General features: G+C 39.0%; 1 protein-coding gene across 1 annotated transcript in view; it reads right to left on the bottom strand.

Annotated features, from left to right (window-relative positions):
* Window positions 1–623: 623 nt before the first annotated feature.
* Window positions 624–25141, bottom strand: part of cadm1b (cell adhesion molecule 1b) — a 122237-nt gene continuing 97719 nt past the window's right edge. The window contains exons 9-11 of the mRNA XM_020928746.2: window positions 13241–13291; window positions 899–1027; window positions 624–742 (exon numbers count right to left, since the gene is read on the bottom strand). Coding sequence (XP_020784405.2) covers window positions 624–742; window positions 899–1027; window positions 13241–13291 — 299 coding nt within the window. The remainder of the gene's footprint in view (window positions 743–898; window positions 1028–13240; window positions 13292–25141) is intronic.

Genomic DNA, 25141 nt, shown 5'->3' with positions numbered 1-25141 from the left:
TCTATAATGAGCATGGTTACTCACAAATTGTACATAGGCAGTGAGGAAGTGTGGACGGAAAAGTAAGAAATCAGAGGTGTGAGTATGTGGAGTTTGCTGGGGCCATTGACCTTTGACCTGGCCAGGAGAAATGTGTTGTGGTTCAGTTAGTGAGCTCTTGTGTGTGGTTAGCAGCACCTCGGATTCAGGAACAGTGAGCTAAAAGCTAGCTGCGGCACACATAGACGGACACCAGGCCACTGACTCTCCTCTAAAGGCAAATGCAACGGAACATGAGATACACAGGAGAATCCAATCCAACAAGCAAAATGACAGGGGGAAACACATCGAAATGAAACAAAAGAAATCGAACAAGGCACAAAATTGTCCATAAAATAACTGAACTGTACAGGCCCCAGCAGTCCAGGAGGGGTCGGATAGGAGAATCGCCTCTCACCAAAATGGCCACGCCTGTCCAAATTCATGTTCTCCAGACTTCTGCAGATTACTTTGAAAATCCTTTGTCGTTCGATCAGCCTTTTTTGTAACCAACCGGAGTAATCCATAATGCTCCTACAGCATTGTCCATCACCAGCCTCAGCAGTACGTCCCCACACCCGCTCTCCTGGCCCAGTCCTCACAGTCTAGATATAGTACTCCTTCTTCTCGTCTGTGTTGGTGTGTCCTCCCTCCGCGTTAATGATGGCTGTGTCTGCGTCAGCCGCGTCATCTGCTCCTTTGGCTTCATGTGTAAAGTAAGTTCCTATAAAAAAAAAAAAAAAAAGAATAAATATTAACCACACGTCAAAATCCTCCATCTTCCATCAACCACTCTTCAAAACCGCTGCAATCAACTCACAACAAAAACACTTGAACTCCTCAGATGTGTCCATGATCAAGTATGATTGCCAGGCTTTACCTTTGTGTCTGGCGAAGTATCGACCCAGAACGATAAGTGCGCAGAGGATGGCGAACATCACCACGGCAACCACCCCTCCGATGACAGCGTGGTCAATTTTCTGTGGTGCCCCTTCGCCGGCTCGGGAGTCTGGAAACACAACAATAACCATAAATAATGATGACACAGGCACAAAATTACACTCAGAAGTCAGTCAGAAAACTCAAGCAGTGAAGTAGCTGTCCAGGACCAGTTTAACAAGGTAATCTAAAATGATACTCTTCTGTATTAAACTATAGGCTACATTACATAACTATATATGAGTACATGGGCCCCTGCACACAACTTTTGAAAGAGGTACTTATATTATATGACCCTCTACTCCTCAAATCTTATCGTATACTAAAAATAAGCAGAAGTCCTCCACTTGTCCAAAGGAAAGGTACATGAGATAAAAAGACACATCATGTATTATTTCTCTTTCTGTTAGGGTTTCTTTATTTATTTCATTTGGGAAACTCAACCTTTTCCCCTTTTCCATGATTTACAGATTGTAGATTATCTCTGTTGATAGATCATATCAATATAGATGATACACACAAGGAGTAGGTATAGGAAAAAACTTAGAAATGCCTACCCCCTCTCACATAACAGGCAAAAAAAAAGATAGCTATTGACATTTTGACATTATTATTATTATAATATTTATGCTTTTGTCTTATGCCAAGCAGCAAAAATACACCCAATGATACATGTGTGTGTTTGTAAAAGAGTTACAGTACTTTTATTTTATGCTAGCATTAAGCTGTTCTAAGAAACAACTGCTTTAGTTTGTAACAGTATGAAATAAACTGACTGAAAGGAGTGTGTGCCTGTGGGAAACTTTGAGCTGTACACTATATATTGCACATAGATAAGCACATAGTGTTAAATTAATTTACCTGTGCTTATTACTGAAAAAGAGTATCTATAATTACACATAAGATTCAATGGTAAATATAATAAAACTAAACTCATGCAGTTGCCATAGTTGCGTTCCTTTGTACAACCATGCAGTTCATTGTGCACATTTTGTACAATTAAACTCTTGCCCCTAGTTTCCCCATAGCCGCCCATGAGCCCAAAACAAACAGGAGGACCACAATAAATTACAAGTGTGACTTTAAGTGTGACTGGCTTGTTTTCTCTTAAGCACAAAAACAGAACAATATTACATTTTACACAGATTGTATTGTTTACAAGCAAAAGATTTAAGAGCGCAATGTTCAGCTGAAAACCGGCTTCCAATTTAAAACATCTATTCCCATAAAAGGCCACAAAACATAATAAAAAACATAATAAAATGTAATACTTCACGCTCTGTCATGTATTGTCTTGTGCTGGTTTAGGTGCAATGGCATCAGATAAAAGGAAAAGAGCGGCTTTAAATGTGAAATCAGGGCTCTTGTATGACACTAAAAACCAAAAATAATAACCAAAAAATATAAAACATTATCTCTAGAAAGCATGTTCAAATTACTTCATATAAGAATAGACTATTTTCTAGACTAAAACTAAAACTTGACTATGACGACATTGTTAATAGTCTTAATAAAGCTAATGAACAATTCATAATCAAATATTCAGTCTGGATGATAGCAGTACAGAGACTGAAAATAGCATTTATTTTCTTTATACAAAAATAACATAAACCGAAACTGATCCAAATGTGTTATGTATCTGTTATTTATCTCTCAAGTATCTACCGAACAACTTACAACTGCATAAATAAAAGTTCAAACATTCTGAGACCTTCTGGGCCAAATACAGCCAGTAAACAGTCTTAGTATATTAGTTTATATGTCCAATCATGATATCAAATGAAATTATATTTGAAAGCTGATATCTGATCCAGCACATTTTTCAGTTTGTTTATGCTTTATTATGGTCTTTAAGCCTTTACAGTGTTATACGATGGCAGGGGTGTCAAACTCAAATGGGCCAAAATTAAAAACTGGGACTGGAAAGTCGTGGGCTAAACTAAATAATTATTTAAAATTTCAATAACATCTATAAATAAATGTTTAATAATAGTTCTGATTAAACACTGAATCCAGAACAAGCATAAAATAAAATAATAAAAACATTTTAAATAATGTCTCTATAGCCTATCTGTAGCCAGCAAGCCAGCTCTAATACATATTTGATATGATCTTGAGGGCCACATCTAATTATATCGTGGGCCAAATTTGGCTCCCGGGCCTGAGTTTGACATGTCTGTACTATGGGAACAGAGTCAACTCACAACGTCTAATAGTAAATGTAATAAAATGTAATTCTGGAAAGTACATTGGCATTGAATAAAAGTAGTGCTGTAGTAGACTTAATTCCAAATGGTACAGTGTATTTTCAGAGTACATTTCACCCAATTGAGCGCCACTCTTTCACCAAACTTCTCAGTCCTATACGGCCTTAAATGGCAGTTAGAGTCCCTTGAGTGAGCAATGCTGAAAAATGTTTTAAGACAGTTATTTCACCATGAAACGCTCGACACGGCTCCTATTCCTCGCACAAGTTCAGCCACTGTAAAATACATTGTGATTTAAGAGGCCATTTGTGGAAGTCACCGAGCTCCATCATCAGAAATAGACACAGGACTTGAGATAAATTGGCGCCCGCTGTCCCCATTGAAAGAAATACGCGGTCGCCTCAGGTGTCACTAGAGTAGCTACGACTTGCATTTAGCCAGATTTATTCGCACTCAGCCCAAGAACAAGGCAAAATCCGAGGCCCTTTAAATTTCCAGCCTTAGAATAGAACCCGGGCTTCTATCAATAGTCTATATGTGTGCACATTTAGAGTGAGGGGTGGATTGGCTGCGCTGTTCGTTGCTGCATGAGAGAGCACCTCAATTTTCCATCAATCTCGCTAGTCATGCTCTGAACTCTGAATGATTCTGATAAAGAAATTCTCAACAGAGCCAGGGCACAATGAGTCAAGTCTAAGGCACCCTAACCGACACAGATGGCACAGTCGCATCATGTCCTCCAAAACCCAAACCTTTTGAAGTTTACTTTTTTTTAAAACACAAGGACAGGAAAAAAGAAGAAGAAAATCTAATTAATGAGAAAAGTTGTGCTTCAGATGAGCGCCGTCGGAAGAATGGAGTCATCTTCACAGAGGCAGCATCTGTGGAGCGAGGAAGTGCGCTTTGTTTACTGTATCGCCGATGTCAGATAGCGCGGTGTGTGCCCTGAAGAGCGGAGAAGCCACGGTCCATGCTAATGAACTGGCACCCACTTAATAGCCCTCTCCTTCCTCCCCCTGGTCTCACCTTAACCCCCCCCCCGCAGTCTCCTGTTTGACACATCCGCAAGGAAGCACATGGGGTATCTCCTGTCTCTGAGCACACAGGGGGTATTTAAGGCATGACCCTATAGGTGACGTTTATAACAGATAATATAAGTGCATAGACGGATCAATATGCAAGGCAGGTTTTGCATGATTCATACAGCAAATTACACTTTTACATTTACATGCATATAATAAAAAACATGGATTTGGATTGAACCAGGAAAAAAAGATATGTAGTTGTACTGAATTAGAGCTGACAAGATATTCACTAGAATAAAAAATCCAGTCGATAGCTTTGCAAAATACAGTTGCCATGTTTTTAGCAGGTTAGCAACCATATCTATAATTCTCTTTGTAAAGTCACTCAAAATCAGTGATGAAAGAATATTTCTATTTTTAATTTTGATACCGTGCAACCTGAAGCCTCAAATTACATGATCAAGTACCTCAATGAATTCCTTTGATTTTAGGAAAGTGAGTAAGTAGTTAAGATGTAACATAATAATACTGTAAATGTAAGGATGTAAAATTAAATGTGAACACGAACACTATTGAGTTAAGACCTCCAGATTTCTTACAATAAAAAAGCTAGAAACAACTGTGTCAGCGGTGTAGTCTCCAATATGACGGAAATAAGAATTTTAGCATGTTTTGTGAATTTAAATATCCAGTTTATTAGAGAGTCTCACCCTTAACAGGTATAAGGACTTGCCTGGAGTAAGCACCGGGGCTCTCTCACAAAAACGTCTGATAGGGAACTTCAAATCCCCCAAAGAGCCAGAGTATCAACTGTTATGGCCCAGTGCATATCGCTGTTCTTCTATTATGTACAGCACTGATTTTCACTCGTAAACTCCTCCACTTATTAGAAAGGAGAACGGCACCGACATATCCACACTGCATACAATGAGAAATATCAATGCAATAAGTACAGCTGTTATTAAACTTTCTGTCTCCTCTCTGTGACTATAGACTCATATATATAAATAAAGCAGGATTTTATTGCTTTAGAGTTGTACCAGTGTTGATATTTCTGAAAAGGGGTGCAAGCTTCAATCTGCAATCAACTACTTTGTCTCATAACCAGTTTTTTCTAAAGTACTAGCTAGCCTATATGAATTTTGGCTCATTCTAGGGATTCATTTCAGCTTTGGCCAGGAGCAACAAAAGTTCACTGACAAATAGCCACTCACCTACATCGGCTCTGCAAGCACACAAGTTCGATTCACAAATGTATTTCCTCAGAATATTGGATAGTCTAAGGAAGCCAGGATATTTGAACAGAACTCACAGTAACATGGGGAGAACATGCAGACTTTATTCAAAAAATGTATTAGACCAGCCCATGGTGCAAGCCCATTCTAAAAACACGTCTTCTGTTCTGTAGTCCACACAGTTCCTGGATGCAATACACAGCACAGGGGGAAGTCTACTTATTTTCCAGTAAAGATCATTGTATTACATGGGTATCTTTCAGCTCAGTAAACAACAATAATACAACCCAAAATTCAATGCGTACAAATATCCCTATGACAACCAGTCCTGTTACACGTCCTTCTGTGGTCCTAGAAATAAGCCGTGTTTGATTATGTCTGTAATGTGGCGTGTGTCCATCGGGGCGGCGGCAGAGAGGACAGCGCTGACATGTCTCGACAGGATGTGCACAGCCGCGGGGATTTACGGGGGAATAAAAGAGGATTTGCAACTGATGCCTGTGTCGCCGCGCCAACCTGCTCCACTGAACCTGCTCCTACATGCTTTACTGGTACACCTTCCCATCACTTCTCCAACATGACTAATTGCCACAGCGGTCATTGTGTGGTCAGTGACACAGGTTACAGACAAATGCTGAGAGGTCACCATTTGATGTACAAATCCAAAAAATGTGCATCATGTTCCACAGCATTACAATAAATGGTCCTGTGTTACACAAAACTGACTCTTGTGAGCTTTAAGTCATAATGTAATGTTGTTTCCTGATGAAAAACAGACCTGGAATTGTGTTTTGTTTCATTCGCACATGTTTGAGTACCTCTTTATTATTAGTTTGTCTACATCTCCAAAGCTCAAAATGCTCTGTTCCACCTTGTGATGTCATGTAGTGGTAGTTTTCAAGTTTCAGCTACTGTACTTTTTATCTTTAGTTCAACAGAGATTTTCAGTTCCAGGGCTGAAATTATCCAAATGATTCTAGTGAAAATGTATGGAGTTTAAAAACACAGTGGAGCACTTCCTGTATTACCACATGGCATCACAAGGTGGAACAGAGAAAGAGAAAAGAACTCAGCTTGCAGAGGAGGAGGATGAAGAGACAACATTATAACAGACAAGAAAACAGTGTAATATGGGCCCTTTAAATACTTTTAAATTGTGTGCATTTCTCTTCTGTATTGTTATAACAGTTAATCTGACAATGATTGCTCTGCATTCCATTTCTAATTTGCTATAGATCTTACAATAGGCATACAAAAACAGTAGCTTGTGAAATATAATCATATATGATACAATACTTGAAAATTGTTCAAGATATAATTGCAATCTGAATTGGAGAGCAGCAAAAAGAAAACACTTTTAAAAAGAGCCGTTATCTACTCCACTCTACACATGCACTAAACTATGGAGCTGCTACTACTGTGCTTGTCCTGTTTTTAGGACCTTACTGTTGCCAGCTCTAAATGTAACAATAGTTTTTATGCTTAAATATGAAACAACATATGTTTTATTATGTGTTGTATCATTTTATGAGTTTTATGAACCATTCAATTCCTTTTTATTTGTCTCTAAAACCTTTTAGTATTAGGCACTGTATTTCCTTTCTGTGTAACAAGACTTGTCCTCCACACTTTCTCCCAGTGCAATCACTTTTCAATTTATAGATGTAATTACATGGATATAATTGAAACAATGACTCTTGCATTGATGGAGCAGGGCTTGTAGCTGAACCGAGTAGACTTTAACTCTCTCCTGGCCACAGTCTGACAATGACATATGGCTGCTCAGTTTACTGGACTACAGTCAATAGCCTTTTAGTGACACCGCACTCCTAATGACCTTGTCCTGTAAATGACAAATAAATGTAATGAGACAGACTTATGCGGCCATTGTCCAGCAAATTGTGTTTTCGGAGGTCTGTCTCGCCGTTTACCGAAAGTCTATGCAATTGAGTTTGCATTGGAGAGATTCTCTACAACTGGAAAATGGAAATTGAAGTTGTACAAATGCAACAGTGACATTTAGGAGCTGATATGTGAAGCTCTACATATCAATACACTGACAAATTCTAAATACAACATGGCAACTCTGAACTTTCTGGTCTCCATTTAGCATTTAATAAGTTGACTCCCACTCATTCACGTATTTTCCACTCAAATGACTTGATGCAGGCACATAGACAATAATAAGAATAAGAATATTTATGTTTTACCATAGTGATCTAAATCTAATTCTATATTGTTCTATATTCTATTGCAACAGCAGGTAAGGACTTGACCTGTCATAAATTACTAAATCCATTTATCGTTCAATATATGAAAGCTGGAACAACAAACTTTGGGGGTCAATATTTATCATCTGTACATTTTCTTTGCACGCGCGATACAATTTTTTGTTATTTTTTGGTTATATGATAAGATTTAAGCTGTAAAAGATACCTTCTATGACTCATTACAGATGCAAACTAATTACTTAAGTGTCATTCTGCTGTTTATTTATTGCAGTGAGTATGTTTTAACCATATTTTACATTTAGAATATTTTTGGGATAATTCTAGTACTTTAGGGTCATTATGTCAAGACAGTTTGAATATTATAGTTCATGGTCTACATTTTCTTCAGCAATATATCACACTTCAAAATTTGTTATTGTGACAGGTGTAGTAATGACTTAAAACAGGAAAATCAAAGCCCTCTGCCAAAATTACTACATGCATTTCACATAGCAGCTGAGTAAGGCTAGGCAAAATGGTGATAAAATTTGTTAGCCTAATAGCAGAATTCAGCAGAAGCCATTTTTTTGGCCAAATTGTGTTATCTGCCTAACTTTTCTCTGCTACCACTGCTGTAGCACCCTGCCTTACTGCCTATGTCCTCAGCCTATCAGAACGCTTGTTCGAGTCTAAAATCAGTCTGCCTTTAGTCATCTCTATAGAATATTAATAAAAAATACCAATGTGCCTCCTAAAAATATGTTTTTTCTTGTTTTCTGAAAACTTTCAAATATGACTTAGACAACTATGCTATTACGGTAACGATATATAAAAATTTTAATCTCATCCCTGTGACTTTCTTCTATTTTGGTCATATTGTGACTGACTGTTTCTTTATCTAAAGGTGCACTGTGTAACTTTTTCTGGTGAAAGGTTGTCTGCTCATTTCCAAGGAAATGCTATTGCTGAAATGTCCCATAGTATGACATTAAACATCTATCTCCCTGATGTCAAGCAAGTTACAGGTCAGATCTGTGAATAAGTGACCCTGCTCTCAGTAAACATTCAAGAAACAGACAGGAAAATTGAATAAATGCAAGTTATATAAGTTGATGCAATACTGTGGAACATTTCAAGCAATAACTTATCCACAAATACAAGCAGGTGACGAACCTCCCCCCCCAAAAAACATTCCACATTGCACCTTTAATGCAACTGTCTGCGCAAACACAGACACATTTTCTTCTATAGGTCAGCCAATCACAGTGAAGTTTGGACTTGAAAAAGCAGATTATTTATTCAAGCCAACACAAATAATGATAATACTGAATTTGTGATCTGGCTCCAAGAAAATTGTGATCTTAATTTGTTGCCATATTTCCCACTCCTGACGTAGAACAACACAATAACCAACAAGCCAACCACTATCTGCCAATAAACACATCCACTGTGTATGTGTCACTTATGCACCTATGCAGTATTCCCAAGACTAAATACAGTATTACCTTCAAAGTAGCTGTATTCATTTAAGAAGACCCTGGCACAGTACAGGTAAATCTAACCCAAGGTGCCAAAAGAGAACTTATCATCTTTCACAACCGTTTCCTCAAAACACTATTAGTGGTTTTAATTTTCAGGGTGGGCTGGCATCACAAACCTATTCTCCAGAGACCAATTAAAACTGCCTTTTACTGTATTTTCTTCCCTTAGTATCTGTTTAAAAGAAGAGAATAAAAAGGTCAATTCCAAGTGGGAATCAGAGTAAACAAATAATAATTATTTTTAAACACTTCTTTAATTTTTTCAAGGGATACGTCAAAGCACAATGATACGTGCAAAGGGTTTAGACAATTTTCTAAATGTTTAATTATGTTGAATACAAAATGCAGTCAGAATTTGTTAAAAGAAAGTCTTAAATCCCATTACTAAACAGCTTTGGAAAACTGCCAACACCTCACATGAGCAACAGCAGAGGAGCAGAAAACATAACATGTAAAAAATATGCCGCAAGAGGTTTCCTAAAATACCATCTGGGGCTGGATCTTCTGTTTTGCTTACTAGAAAAAAATCACCATTTGTTTGTGAAGAGAACAAAGGTTTGGGAACCACCCGAAGTGATCCATACATCGTGTTCAGAATGTTAAAAGCCCAGAGATCTGCAAATGCCAAGTATGCAATAAAAATCAATGCAGAGGCAGGTCTAATGGGGCACAGTGTTAGTAAGAGTAGAGTTTGTAGCTGGCACTCTCCAAAGTCTGCCCGCTGGAACCGTTTAAATAATTTCACCTTTCTGTCTTTTCCAAATGTAGATGCACACTTCACTACATTTTATTCATACCATTATTCACCTGTGGGCTGATGTAACTAGCAGTGTACTGCTACAAGCACTACTACAGTTTTACTATTAGTACAACTTCTCAATTGCAGTAAAATCTTGACTGAAACAAAAAGGTACTATCACTTTTATTAAAGGTGCACTATGTAACTTTTTGGATGGGATTCCATCACCTGCTTGTTTCAATGGATATGTCATTGCTCTGCCTTAAATATTCCACAGTATGCCATTAAACAGCTGTACCTATTATTTATTACATTACTGATGGTTTTATTGCTTAAAAATACCAAGAAAAACAGGCATTCTGAGAGTAAGCAGGGTCACTTCTCCACTGATCTGACCAGTAACTTGGTCTAGTTTGGTGTTCATAAAGATAAAAATTATTAATACTATACTGTGAAACATGGAGAAAAGCATATGATGGACCCTTCACCAGAAAAGTTACAGAATGTGCCTTTAAAATAAAAAATCCAGGCCAATACATACTGAAATATTGAGGGATATGTCCATGTATATTTTTTCCTATGTGTCTGTCCCTCATGTCCCTATCTCTAATCCCCATTACAGATTTATTCTATAAACATCTCTAGTTATTAGCTTTACCATAACAGCAAAACTCCGCTCTTGTTGGTAAATGAGGAATAACTTTGGACCACTGGTTTTAAAATTAACTTGTTTTTCATGTTTTAACTACTGACTACTATCCAACTACTGCAATTATCGCAACTTGTACTAATATTTTAATCCCCACTACCTTCTGCAGCACACATTGTAGCAAGGTCTGTTTTAATTCACAACCAGATTTCAAAGCTGACTATTCGTGAGTAGTGCAATACGTTTTATTTTGGGATAGAGTTGGCCTACAGCAGTGAACAGCAATGAAAAAACATTGACTCCTTTCAGTCCCCACTCTCCCATAATTCCTTGTCCAGAGTCTTTGGTCTGGCTGCAGAAGACATGTTTGGGACTGAGAGAAGCGGAGGAGAGGGGGGTGGGTTAGTGCGGGCTTAACCAGGATATGATGTCCCTGCCTCAGATCAGCTCAGAGCATCTGACGAGCTGGAGCAGTATTGCCACAGGCTTCCTCTTATTCCCTCAAAGCTGTGGATTGTGGCTAAATTCTACCCTCTGCCCAAAAGAAATCCAAAAGAACTTGTAGAAGGCTAAATTTTTTCCTTTCTGATGTTGGTTGTAGCCATTTGGTGTCCATCTTGAAAAACACGCACCGCACAAGTTTCTTTTCTTGTTAAGATTGGTGCTGCCTGCGTTGGTTTAGAGCAGCAGTCTGACTTGTGTGCACAGGTTGTTGTGAGGGAAAGTCAAACACGTCTTCCTTCATCTTTTCTGACACACGATGTCAACTAAAAGCTTTTTGATTTGTAGTAAATATAACACAGAAAGAAGGAAGAAAGGAGACGTTGGCCCCTAAGAGGTCTACACCCACTTGCACTGTTTTTCTTAGCATAACCATCTGCACAGTTTGCCTGTCTAAATTCAGCCTCAAATTTACACTTAATATTGAATCATGTTGTCTGCACTATTCAATATTTCTCTGCACCTTCTAGAGATGGATAACGGGGGTTCGGTCCATACAAAAAAAAAAATCAAGCTTCTGCAAATACAACTTTATAGAAAAAGCAGCATTTAGCGACATTCTTTCTGTCAAAACATGTCACAAAGTGCTATTTATATTTTAAGTGAAAAATGTAGCATCACATTTTAAGAAAAAAAAAAAAACAGCCTATGTTTTTAATCAGATACCCAGTATGTAATCCACTTAATGGCCAGTTCTACTTTTTAAAATGTTGTTTTGTTCAATCACATTGCCATCATTATAGTGTGTCCAGAACATAATGCATAAGAACAATGGCTGATTGGCTGTGCGCTGCAGAGTGGCCTCTGATTAGAGCTCCACTGGTGGTAAAGTGTCTGCTCCTATTCACACGCCCCTCCAGACGGATGAATACGAAATCGGGCTGTATACCTCCTTAATGGCAACAGGAATATGCTATACGGTGCTGTATGCTGATTAAGGCTGTGCGGAGCAATCTACAGCCAGCCAGCTTAGCTTTGCCCCTGTGACAGGGTATTTAGAAGAGTAGTGAACTGCAAGAAAGCTCAATTACATCCTCCCAGCATGTACTGCATAAATCATGGTAAATCCTCTTTCAGGCCTGTCTTTGGAAAATGACTTGAATGCTGCAGCAGAAACCCGGGAGAAGGTGCATCTGTAGCTTATATTTAAAATGCAGAGTCAAGAAAGCTTTGAGAAAGCACTTCCTGTTTGACGCCACACTGAGAGCTGGCTGATGCCGCCCATAGTGTCTGTACCATCACAGCCAATAGTGACGCATCTCCTCAGACTAAATGCACTGAGGCGGAGACTTGAACCGGAAGTAGGGTTCACAACAAGATCATCATAAAAAGCAGGAAAAGGAATGAGTCAGGAGCTTTTTGCTCAGCTATACCCACACATACTCATATATAGCACACTGATCAAATCAACCAATTAATCATTTACAACTGAAAACACATACTTATAATACAGCCTTTATACTATACAGAGCTAATTTCAGTTCAGTTATTGAGAAACAAACTGCTGCTCAGCTCACAAACTCTGTGGAATAGAAAAAAATACACTCTCTCTTTACTTAGTCATTGATTTTTTTCTATTTAAAATGGTACATGGTGACACATCTAAATGTCAGGCTTAGATTAACACTCCTTTTGGTTAATTAAATAATACACCAATCAAACAAATCAGGACCATCTGCAGTTGCCCCACATGTCTAATATGCAGCTTCCATATGAAGCCCTTAATCTGTGTACATTTTCTAGATCAAAGTAGCATGTAGGAAGCCAAAAACATGCTCTACTCTAAACAAATTAAGTGTCTTCCATTCATTTGGTATGTCTTTGAGAATATGTCATTGATGCCTTTGAACTGGCGTTTGTGGGAGAGATGTAAAGGGCATTCTAATATGACGGATAGGCCGGTTGAGATATTGCTGCAGATGCTGATAAGATAGCACAAAAGCCAAGGCAGTTTTTGCTCAAATCAAATGTGTGAGTGGAAAGGACTGACTGCCTGTCCCTCAGTGTCACCTATCAGCAGCTCTATCTGATTAAAACCGCTCATACGCAGTGGCTCTAACCTTTACTACAAGCTCCCATTATTTCTCAGTGATCCCCCGCTATGGCCATGCAGCACACGCACTCCTCCATCCACACATGGTTGTATTAGGGACAATAGGGAGGGGGCATACAGTACCTTGTGTGTTGACTGGGTTGGTGGTGGGTGTAGGAATAGTAGTGGGAGCATCTAGATGAAAAAGAGTGAAACAAAAATAAAGAACATGTATAAGAAATAAAGCAAGACAAGGATAAGGAGATAGACACAAGACATTTGACACGAGAAGCTGTATTCCAGTAGTACTTACTAGCTGGAATAAGGACTTTTTGTTTTACTTTTACTTAGATCATTTTTATCATCATGAAATAGTACAAATTTGAGAAATCTAGTGCTCAAAAATAAAGGTGCAAATGTGTTCACTGTAGAAAAAAACCTACCTCCACCATTGCCACTGCCTGGCCAAACTTTCTACCATTTTAGAAATATTTTTTTACAACTAATATTAATACACTCTAACAATGCAGCAACTAGTTTTACAATTTACTGAAAGCTAATGAGAGCTACAGTTACATAAGTACCTTTTTGAAGAAATATCTAGAGTGGTTTTACCTAATCCATTCTTTTGTCTTACTAAGAGTGAACTATGAGCCCTGTCATGACCTGATGTTTATGATTAATTCTTTTAACTTGTATAGGATGACCAGACATCCCTATTTATCCGGGACAGTCCCAGTTTTGAGCCTTTTGTCCCTTGTCCTAGCAGATTTATACAAAACCAGTGATTTGTCCCAGTTTTATACAAGAGGTGTCCCTATTTTTGACCAATTTGATCTAAACCAAGACTAAACTAAGTCTAAACCAGGACTACATCAGGTCTCAATTAGGGCTTAAACAGGACTATCACAATTTCTGACTACTCTGATCCCTGCCAACAGTAAAGAGGAGCATAAATTGTCATTTGTTTAGCCAAAATACAGAAAACCATGCTTGCAAATGACCATAAAGCAAAAAAAAAAAAAAATGCAGTGATAGAGGTCCCTCAGACATGAGAATGCACAATGTTACGCTCTTTTCACAGTTTTATGTACACCAAATATCCTAATCACTGTGTGTCCCGGTTTTGAATTTAGAAAATCTGGTCACCCTATTGTTGTACATGAATAATACTAGGGATGTGCAAAAATATTAAAATATCAATATATCGTATCATTTAATTTGATGATACAGTGTCGATATCGTGGGCTGCTGTATCGATATACAGCAGCCAAAGAGTATTTTTTGGTATATTTTACTAAATGATTTTGCTACAGCGCTGCAGTTTTGTCATTTGTTCAGAGGAAGGAAACTCATTTACACGACACATTTGACATTTTCACTGTTTTGAGGATTAAAATGGGTGTGTTTCATATTCACTTTGCATAAATAGTGGTTTAACAAAGACTTTTAGTATCACAACCATGATTTAGCCTTTATTTTTTATTGAACCATATCGAATCAATTTGAAATATATCGTATCGAATTGAAAGTGCAAAAGTGTATCGAGGTATGTATCGTATCGGCAACTTCTTAATGATATCCAGCCCTCTCTCTAATTTAAGTAATTAATGTCTCTCTCTTTATTAATTTTAATGTTTTTCTTATTCTGTAAAGCACTTTGAATTACTTTGTGTACGAATTGTGCTGTACAAATAAACTTGCCTTTCCTAAATAATGCTAACTCTGCCTGCTTCTAAACAGTGTTGGGAAGGTTACTTTTAAAATGTATTCCCCTACAGATTACAGATTACATACCCCAAAATGTAGTTTGTAACGTAATCCATTAAGTTACTTCCAGTGAGTAACGTAATCTGAATACTTTGGATTACTTGATTTGCTGTAGAGAATCAAAGACTAGGATATCTTAACATGAGATGTTTTATCTGGTAAAAGAAAATAAAAAGCCCAGACTTTACTGAACCATATTAAAAATATTATTGATAGAAGAGGAGGAGACACGGTCCGCGCGACATGGTTTAGTCTTGTTAAATCCTGTGTTAGACATGGTTAAGACCTGGTTTAGTCCTGGTTTTAGTCCTGGTTTAGATCTAGTTAAGACCTGATTTTAATCCTGGTTTAGACCTGATTTTAGTCCTGGTTTAGACTTGGTTTTAGTCCTGGTTTAGACTTGGTTTTAGTCTTGGTTTAGTCCTGGTTTAGTCCTGGTTTAGACTTGGTTTGGACATGTCCGTATTTTTCGTCTTGTCCTGGGCGTCCAGGTTTTTTTTTTAAAGTGATGGAAATGTCCGGGTTTTCATTACAGTTCATTGGGGGCATTAAAGGTTGTATGGAGGATTTTTTTTTGTTTCAAGTTGTCAATGATAGCATTATAGAGGTGCAGTAGCCTTGAAATTATGATGACCAAAAAAAAAAGAGAATAAAAATTCATCAACTGGGGCCAGCTAAACATTTGCCAATAGATAACGACACTGCCTCGTTATCTGTTAGCTGACAGGCTGTCAATCAAACTCCCTACGTTTCTAGCGTAACTGACTTGCCTGCACGCTGCCATTACGTGGTTTGCGTACACCTGTCACGTAGTCCACAGACGCAAGACGCACAGACGCTGTTTACGCCACCAACGCAACAGTTCTTAGCGGCTTTTTTTTACCTATATCTTCCTCGCAGTTAGCACAAAGTTTGTTGCAATGGCGACAAGAATCCAGGAGCAGTTAGCCGCACAAGAAAGTAAATTTTTGAGACTGCTGAAAGAAGAAGACAAGGGGAAAAGCAGCAAAGCCAAACTAAGGTGATTCTTATAGATTCATTCCAGCGATGGCGCGACTGAAGCAGACGCAGGGTCTAAAGACTGACGCACTGGTGGCCAAATTACTCCTGGACAGGTCACTTCTGCTTATTATGAAAACGTACTTTATTTCCAAGAGCCAGACAAACGTTTTTCAGGACATGAAAGCGATATCCTATGTCTGAAAACGTAATTTTCAAGGCAAAGAAAGAGTCCGCTTGCTGCTGTGTGTTGTAGCTAGTTCATTCGCACTGAATCTCCACGCACCCTTCTCTGCACCCTTTCCTGCTCCTGTCCCCGCTGCCCGAGCCGCTCTTCCCCCTGCTCCTCACTTCTCCGGGCATGGAATCTCCGCGCACCGCTCCCCTCTCCTCTCTCCTCTCCCTGCTCCGCTCTTCTCCCTGCTCCTCACTTCTCGTCCGCGAACGAAATGTCCGCGCCCCCCCTCCCCCCGCTCCTCACTTCCACCACCACCTTGCCTAACCAACACTGTAGTTAGTTGTTTACAAGTCATGTGCAGCGCACCGGCTGTAAACAAACCTGTTTCTGGCTTAAGGAGGAGGAGGGAGAAGGCGTTTCTACGTAGGGAGCTGTAGGGGAGGGGGGGTGGTTTCACGCATGCGCAACATTTGAAAAAGGACAAACAGTCGCTGGATTTCTCGTTCCTTGGAAAATCCTCTATACAACCTTTAAATTGATCGGCTTTCGTAGTTCTCTGAGCCTGCAACATACTGAAGCGTAAATGCGCATTTAACAATGACATGTACAAGAAATTCTCAGTTTTCCATCCCGGTCGGGACAAGTGAGAGGACATGTGCACAGGTTGCGAGTGAGAGTACAGTGTCCCTCGTTTATCGCGGGGGTTCTGTTCTAAAAATAACCCACGATAGGTGAAATCCACGAAGTAGTCAACTTTATATTTTACAATTATTATATCTGTTTTAAGTCTGTAAAACCCCTCACCACACACTTTATACACTTTTCTCACACAGGACAGTTACAACCCTTTTTGCATCCTTCTTCAAACTTATTGCTGCTGTCGTCCTTTTGTTATTTTCCTCCTTCTTTATGTAACGAACCCAAGATTCATGTATTCCATAATAGAGCCCTACAGCGCAGGGTCCTGCACGGGTCCATTTTTGGATACCTGCAGTACGACACCACAGCCACCCGTTAACCCGTGATTATATCAAGCTTTTGCGCTGCCTACGCCATGGACTGAACCAGGACTGAACCAGGACTGAACCGGGACTGAACCAGGACTGAACCAGGAGTCAGTGTTGGGATGAGCGCAGGAGAAGGGACCGAGGGAGAGCTCACGGAGTTAAACGCGGCAATTGCCTGATCGCGCTTTGCAGACAAACTGCTCGGCGTTCTCTCTCTTAAGTCCAAGATTAGTCCTGGTTTAGACCTGGTTTAGTCCTGACCCACCCATGGGTTAAAAAAAAATAAAAAATAAAAAAATCAGCGAGACCATGAAAGGTGAACCGCGATATTACGAGGGACGACTGTAGCTCAGTGTCGAGGCCCCATCTCCCCCCCGGTAAGGTGTCCGGGTTTTCACAAATGGAAATATGGTCACCCTACATATAATCCATTTATTTCAACAAAGTAACTGTAATCCAATTACCACTCACTGAAACAGTAACTGTACCTGAATACAGTTACTCATAATCTGTACTCTGATTACGTAACTCCGGTACATGTAATCTGTTACTCCCCAACACTACTTCTAACTAGCCTACATACTTATGCAAATGGCTTGAGAGAATATATCTAGCAAGTTTCCACCTCTGGTAATTACACAAGTTAACTAGGGTTCGCTTTGCAGTCCAATCTGCTTAAAGCTAACACCTAGTTGCTAATGTGCCACTCTTATGTAGCAGCTAGCATTAGCGTGGTAACACCCTAATTGACATTCCACTGAGGCAGCTGGAGTTGCTATCATATTAATTTCCTGTCACAACATAATTGACAGTGATGCCACATATCAACGATTTAACAAACACAGCCAATTGCTTGCTCACTTAGCAGGTTACAAAAAGAAATGGTCTAGGTTTAGTACGCTTTTGTTTCATTTTCGATATGTTTTCTAATTAACTATGAATAATAATGTCTCGCAATCACGACGCGCTATTGCTATTTTGCACAGTCACTCTCAATAATTAAGTCAAACTGCAAATTAAACCAGTCTGGTGGTCTCCCGCTGCACTGCCGCACAGCCTCGAGCATCACCCCCCTCCCCTCCGTGCTCCATCACCCCCCCTACCCCGCGGTGCACTGATTAGCCCTGTCGCTAACCCCCGAAATAAAATCATCGCGCAAACAAAATGGAGGCCAATTCAGGTGTGCGGCACTACTAAGGAGGGCCTCAAAGCAGCCTCATCAGGCCCAGTATTATATGCCAGGCAGCTTTGCGAAGGGGAGATATCGAGGCCCCTTGCTGTGGAAGGGACTCAGCGGGGGAAATTGGCTGGCTGTCTTCGTGCCGTTACTGTCTCCACTCCATCAAAAGCCAGCAGTAGGGGACCGCACACACTCCTAAACTAATGCTAAAACATCAAGCGGGGCATAATGTTGCAGGCTATATACGGGGGGGGTGCAGCGGGGGGCGGCGGTGCAGCTGGTGGTATAGGGTATCCGGGTATCAAGAAGAGATTCTCCTCTGACAGTATTTGAAGTGGGGTGGGGGGGCGCTTGTGTGTGGGTGAGGTGGGGGGCTAGATTTGGTTCCCTGTGACCGTATGGCAGGCTGATAGCTGAAATGTCAGTGTCTGGGAAGAGGGAAATTGGCCATTCAGGGAAGAGGGTCTTCACAAAGGCCGGGATAGGATGTGGCACATATAATATCTAGGCGAAACAAGAATTCTCTATGGGCAATTTCCAGCCTGGATGACTCGGGGCTCAACATTATGAGGGCTGAAATATGAGTGTGTTTGGTTGAAGGCCATATTTTCAGGGAGTATTTGTATCGGAGAGGAATTCGATATGAGAAAATTTAACCATAAAGTGAAACAATGCAGGAGAAATTGTTTATCCATGCCTGCTTAAACATGCTCACAAACATGACAGCAAAGGGAGAAGTAATAGGGTTTTCTTTTGCCTGGCTATTTGTTGTCCCATTTAGTGTTTAAAATGAGAATACAAAAGAAAAGGTGAAATGTTGCAGGGTTGTTATTCTATGCAGTAAAAATGCAATGAAATACAGCTTGGGCTTTGTTTAAGTCTGCCAAGTTGATGAAATTCTTTCACACACCTCACCAAGGCAACAGGCAAAATGATAAATACTTAAAGCTGCACTATGTAACTTTTTTAGTGGGGGCCGTCATCTCCACGGAGATACAGTTCCACAGTATACCATCAAACATGTATTTTCAGGTGTTTTTAAAGCTGAAAATGTGTTTAATGTACAAGCGTTTGCCTCTCCACAGATCTTATCTTTTACTTGACCTCGTGGCATCACCTGCTTGTCTCCACAGAGGTAAGTTTAATGCCATATTGTGGAACATTCAAGGCAAAGCAATAACATCTCAATGGAGACAAGCACAACAACTTAAAGGTGCACTATGTAACTTTTCTGATGGGGTGTCCAATACCATGTCTCCATGCAGATCTTTTTACTGTGCCTAAAATGTTCCACAATATGGCATTAAACACATTTATTATATACAGGATTTTTTATTGTTTAAAAATATCATTGTGTCTATTTGTGAATTGAATCGCCACTCCATAGATCTGATTAACAAGTTGAAAAGGTGATGCCAACAGCTTGTGGAAAAGTTACATAGTGCACCTTTAAACACTGCTCATTTGCCTCACATATTTTGTTAAATCGTTTTTTCGTCACTGTAAATAACTTGTAGAAAACTGTATGTGTGGTAGTGGTTTGTAAATCCTTTGCTATTTAGTCTATTAGATTTACAGGTCCAAATGCCAATGTGAGTTAGACTGGGAGAGAGTGGCCAGTTGTGTAGTCCTGCCAAGGGCTAGAGTTTGAGTTATAACATGAGGCGAGCTGTCCCACTGCAGACAGGAGCTGGGGGGTACAATTCACCCCTGTCTCCTCTTAGTCCAGTCCAGTCTGCTGTATAAAGGAGCTGTGATCCGAATGGGATTTACACAGCCTCACACTGGTCTAAGCTGCCTGTCAGAAAAGGTCATTAGACTGTGGTTAAATAGAAAAGAGCAAAGTTCACACACTTTCACCCAATTATCTTCATGGATTATTACGATCTACTAGTGATGACCATTTATCAAAATTCATAACTTTTTATAAAAATGCAATTTGCAAAAAAAAAAAAAAAAAAAAAAAGAACTGGGAACTGACCTTAATACTTAGAGATATAAATGTCGATTTTAACAAAATAGAGCCAATTCAAAATGAAAATTTAAGATCAAGCCATTTGAACAACATTAAATATTTATGACCATATTGGAACAGGTATATTAAGAGCTGTATTTATCAAAGGACAGTCGTTTGTTCAGCACCCACATAATATATTGTACAGAAACATCTGCAATCCAAGTGTTTTTTTGTTTGTTTTTTTTAATCCTCAAAATATGCATTTCTCTATCCTTTTCATAGTTTCATTTAAAGGTTAAATTTAGAATGTTGTTCATAACCGGAGTTGTGTTTTGTTTCATTCACACATGTTTGGGTTACGGTTGGGGTAATCCTTTATTATTAGTCTGTCTACATCTCCAGCTCAAAATCCTCTGTTCCATATTATAATGTCACAAAGTAGTAGTTTTCAAGTTTTTAACAATTGCCTTATAACTTTAGTTCAGTAGAGATTAGGGATGTACCAATATCCAAAACTCACGGTACAGTATTTATTGCGATATATTGTGGAGATTAACAAAATTGTGAATATACTACTTTTTCCTCTTAAAATGCATTGACAAGACTTAATTAAAAGAACCAAGATTTAAAAGTGCTTAGAACTGCTATTTCTTCATGTAGCTTGCACCAAAACGGTGCAAAGGATCATGGTCCATGTAGTTCCCTCTGTTTTTTGCTATTGCTGCACAATGAATTTAAGCAAAGAAACTTGTGATCCAAAATATTGTGATGGCCCACAATATTATTGAAAGACTTTTGACGATACGATATCACAATATTTTGGTTATTGTTATACCACTAGGAGAAATAGATAAATCCAGGGTTGAAATCATCCAGAAGATTATAGTCAAGATTTATTGAGTTTAAAAAAACACACTGAAGCACTTCCTGTATTACCACATGACATCAAAAGGAGTGTTTTCCATTTGAGAGAAGAACCCATCCTAAATATGCAGGATTTGTGTGTCAAACATGTGTGAATGAAACAAAACACAACTCCTGTTACTCTTGTGATGAGGAAACAATATTATAACATAGATCGTAAAATAGCATAATATAGACCCTTTAAATAGTAAATTACCACGTGACCAATTCTTGTAATCTTGCTGGACAACCAAAGCAACTAGAGCCTGTTCACATAGCATTATTTAGGTGTAGGTTTAAAATGTGTCTCATATATATTATAAGCCGGAGTGAGTGGGCAGGACCAGATGTTAGGATGGTGCCTTGATGCTGTGTAGAGCTACATAAAAATAGCAGACAATTATCATGCTAACAGTAATCTACGTGCACAAACACACTAATTAAGCCCACATAGCACACATGATTAGTCTGGGACAACCAAACCTCATATGAGCCACAATGTGATTTTGTCTGGCATTAAATCCTACGGAAAAGAGGAGTGGGAGTTGGAGACATGATTATTTGCAGTTATGAGCACCTTTTACCACCTCCTGTGCCTCATTATAGTGAGGTAAAGTCATACAAGCGCTGCACTCGCACAACAGAGGAGGCACGGTGTTTAAACGGAGCAGGTAAAACATGTGATAAGGAAATTACTAATTGAAGAATGGGCTGTAAATAAGAGGGCACTATTCTTTTCAAATTTGTTCTGTCATTTGCAAGAAACAAAAATAATATATAATTAATTAAAGAGCCGTGGGCGCATGAATAGTCATAATAAAATAACCAGAGGCGATTCAATGACAACTTCTTTATCAGGGAGTAATTACTTGAAAGGCTGTCAGTTGCAGTTGAAAGCATATTTTTATAATGTTTTAAGCAAGAATTCTAACAGCAGTTTGGTCAAAATCAAGGTTTATAAATAAAATCAAGCTTGAATCACAATTTTAACTGAAAACAAATTCTACTTGAGTGCACTATTTTGGTTGCCTACGTTTGGGGACTGGTGATTACAGGACAACTGGGAGGAGGGGGTGAAATGGCAGAACACAATGATGTATAACAGGACAAATATTCACACCAGCTCTGTGACAACTCTCAGACGCAGACTGGGTGTACTGAATTGGACATTATGTACACTATAAATCATATTTTTTCATGTGACTGAAGCCTATGGCCAGGTGCATGTAATAGAGTCTCGAGGGCTGCCTGGACAAAACCAAGGTGCATTGTGGTATCTGAGAATCACATTAACCTCAGTTCAACCTTCACAGAGTTTAATCGGTTTAGACAGGCCTGTGAGGTGAGACCAGACCACGCAGCTGTTCTACATGTGGTCATGACAACGACTGACCAAGCTCTGATACCAAATGCTAGCACTTTATTATACTATCATAAGGCATTTGGAGACTTTTTTGGTCCATTACTATGCAAAAATATATACAGAATTGTGTATTTTGAAATGCAATCAAAATGTAACATTACTAACAAGTGTCACATTATTTCAGTGCAATTTGCAAACCCATGTATTTAATATTTTACATAAAAACATGCCTATTCTATAGACATTTCTAAAAATTGAGAAAAGTATTCCAATCCTGACTCCACTTGAAGCGACTGCTTTTTAAAATATACACAATTTCAAAGATTTAAGTAGAGAATACCTGAGTAGCATATACCACAACATACGACTTTGCCTTCCAACAATTATAACATTTCATACTATTCACCTTCAGAATCCTACTTAAACAAAAGGAGATTTACAGCATACCCATATCGGAGGTGTGACTTGACTGTTACATTCACACTGTTTATGGCAAAGGTTGTTTTTACACTCGAGACTCGTGACCACTAATGTCAAAGACATATGCACACACTATACAGCATACATCTCCCCATAATATGAAATGAGACCCTGAATGACACCTAGGCATAAATCTGAAATCTCCATGTGTCAAGTATTCAGTCCCTGGTTACCTTGTTAAAAAGCTGCATCCAAACACACTTGTTTTTCTTCTCCATATTTTCTGCCTGTGACCAAGACCTTGTGCCTCCATTAAAATCCCATTCAATGTCTGCCCTGCAATTGCTGAAATAGCGCGGATGACACAAGCGATACAAATGCATTTATTTTCTCAAATGTGTGTTTCCAAACAGCTGTCATTAACATTTGCTTATCAGTCAAACAAAAATGTTAAAATGATGTTTTTTGACATAGAGTTCATGGTTGTCAAACACAAAATAAACAAGCTTATTGAGTGATAATTTGAAACAACATTGCCAATCACTAACATTTGTCACAAAGCCCATTTTCAACAAAGGTTTGATCGCACTGTTTGGGTCAGGTTTAAGCTTTAAGAGGCATAATTCCAGACTCTGCCAAGAGGACGCTTCCTGGAAGCATTTTCCTTAAGTGCTGCTGTCAAAACAAAACTTGTTTACAATAAAATCACATTTTCTCAAAAATGTGTGTGAAAACAAGTTGGACCTGAGATACTCTATTACACTAACTATATTTAATTTGTGTTTATTTTGAATGCAGAATGCCTGTCACCAGCTCACTACAGTCAGTTCATAGGACTGGTTAAATTGACCACTGCAAATATAAAACCACAATAAAGAGCTAACTAAGGTCCCTTACAATTTAGGCCTTTTCAAGCTTGTTTGTCAATTTTCCTGCTGAACAGAACAACTTGAAAGACAAAATGTGTCTGCCTGATCCATTTCCTAAACTACGAGTCATAATATTAGGTCTCACTGGCCGGTGCAGATTTACAGTTCATATTATTTAGAATGACTCTTTGGAGAAAGAGTTTGTGGAGTGTTGGACACTGGTCATCAGTAGACAATGTTCTCATACACAGAACAAAACCAATTGGAACACGGGGCAAAATACAAAACCTTTTTTCTGAGCAGCAGGGTGCAGCAACTGCCAGCGGAGATGGCTAAACTTACCAACAATGGCTGCCGTGCCTGTTTCAAATCACAAACCAAAGAGAAAATGGGAAATTAAGGTCCAGGCAGTGTGTACTAGACAGCGTTACGTTACGTGATTGTAAATGTTGCAGTCTCTGATTCTGGGCACTTCAAACGCATCCCTCCCGCTGTCCCCCCTCAGGAGCTCAAGGATGACTTTAAACACAAGAGCTGTTTGTACAAAGTTTTCTGATCGCCAAATAAGTTTATTCACAATGACCTTGTTTCACCAAAAGAAGTTTTTAGAAGACTCTATTTTGATTATTTTTCCAATTTAGTTTTGATCTGTTTTGATATTAGGTATTTTTAGGTTGAGCTGTGCCCCAGTAGAGCTGCTAATGCTGTCTGTATTGACTGAGGAATTAGTGATGAACGTTTTCAAGCTGGGGAACAAAAGGGCTGTGGCATTTACTGTCCTTGGAGATGACCCACGCCTGGCCTTTACTACAAGTCTATTCAGATTCTACGCACTTTTTATGAACAGATCTACAGCCAGTCACACATGAGAGGACTAATAGAGCCTCTGATAAAGCCTCATGGTCAGAAAAAGAAGGCTGTAAGGACTGCAGAGCGTGTACAAATGTGCAGAACAGATCGGTAAAGATGCCTCCAAAAATACAGAGTCTGAACAAAAAAAACTGATTTTATTGAGCAATTCTGTATCTGTTTCAAAGCCACATTTAAAGCAACACAATGAATGTCTGGAGGTGGCACATCGCCTACATGATTCCATGGAAACTGTTAATACCATAGTTTGGAATATTCCTCATAGAGATAGATACATTTTATGCCCTACTGTGGAATATTATAGCCAAAGGAACAACATTTCCATGGAAACAAGCAGGTGAAGGCCCTCCCCCTTCAAGCCAAATAAGAGTAATATGTTTTTGGAGATGCAAGCCAGCTCAAAGTAAGTAAAAATCTAAATGAAAAAAATAAAAGCTTTTATTATTTGTATAAAATGTCACACAATGGGGCTTTAATTTGCACATTATTTGTGTACTGTCCAAGTTGTGTTGTACTAGCGCAATGTTGC

The sequence above is a fragment of the Boleophthalmus pectinirostris genome, unplaced genomic scaffold (assembly GCF_026225935.1).
Source record: "Boleophthalmus pectinirostris isolate CB_2022bp ecotype Guang Dong unplaced genomic scaffold, ASM2622593v1 HiC_scaffold_9, whole genome shotgun sequence".
Lineage (NCBI taxonomy): Eukaryota > Metazoa > Chordata > Actinopteri > Gobiiformes > Gobiidae > Boleophthalmus > Boleophthalmus pectinirostris.
Note: the sequence above shows the minus strand (reverse complement) of the source record. Positions and strands in the feature narration are given on the sequence as shown.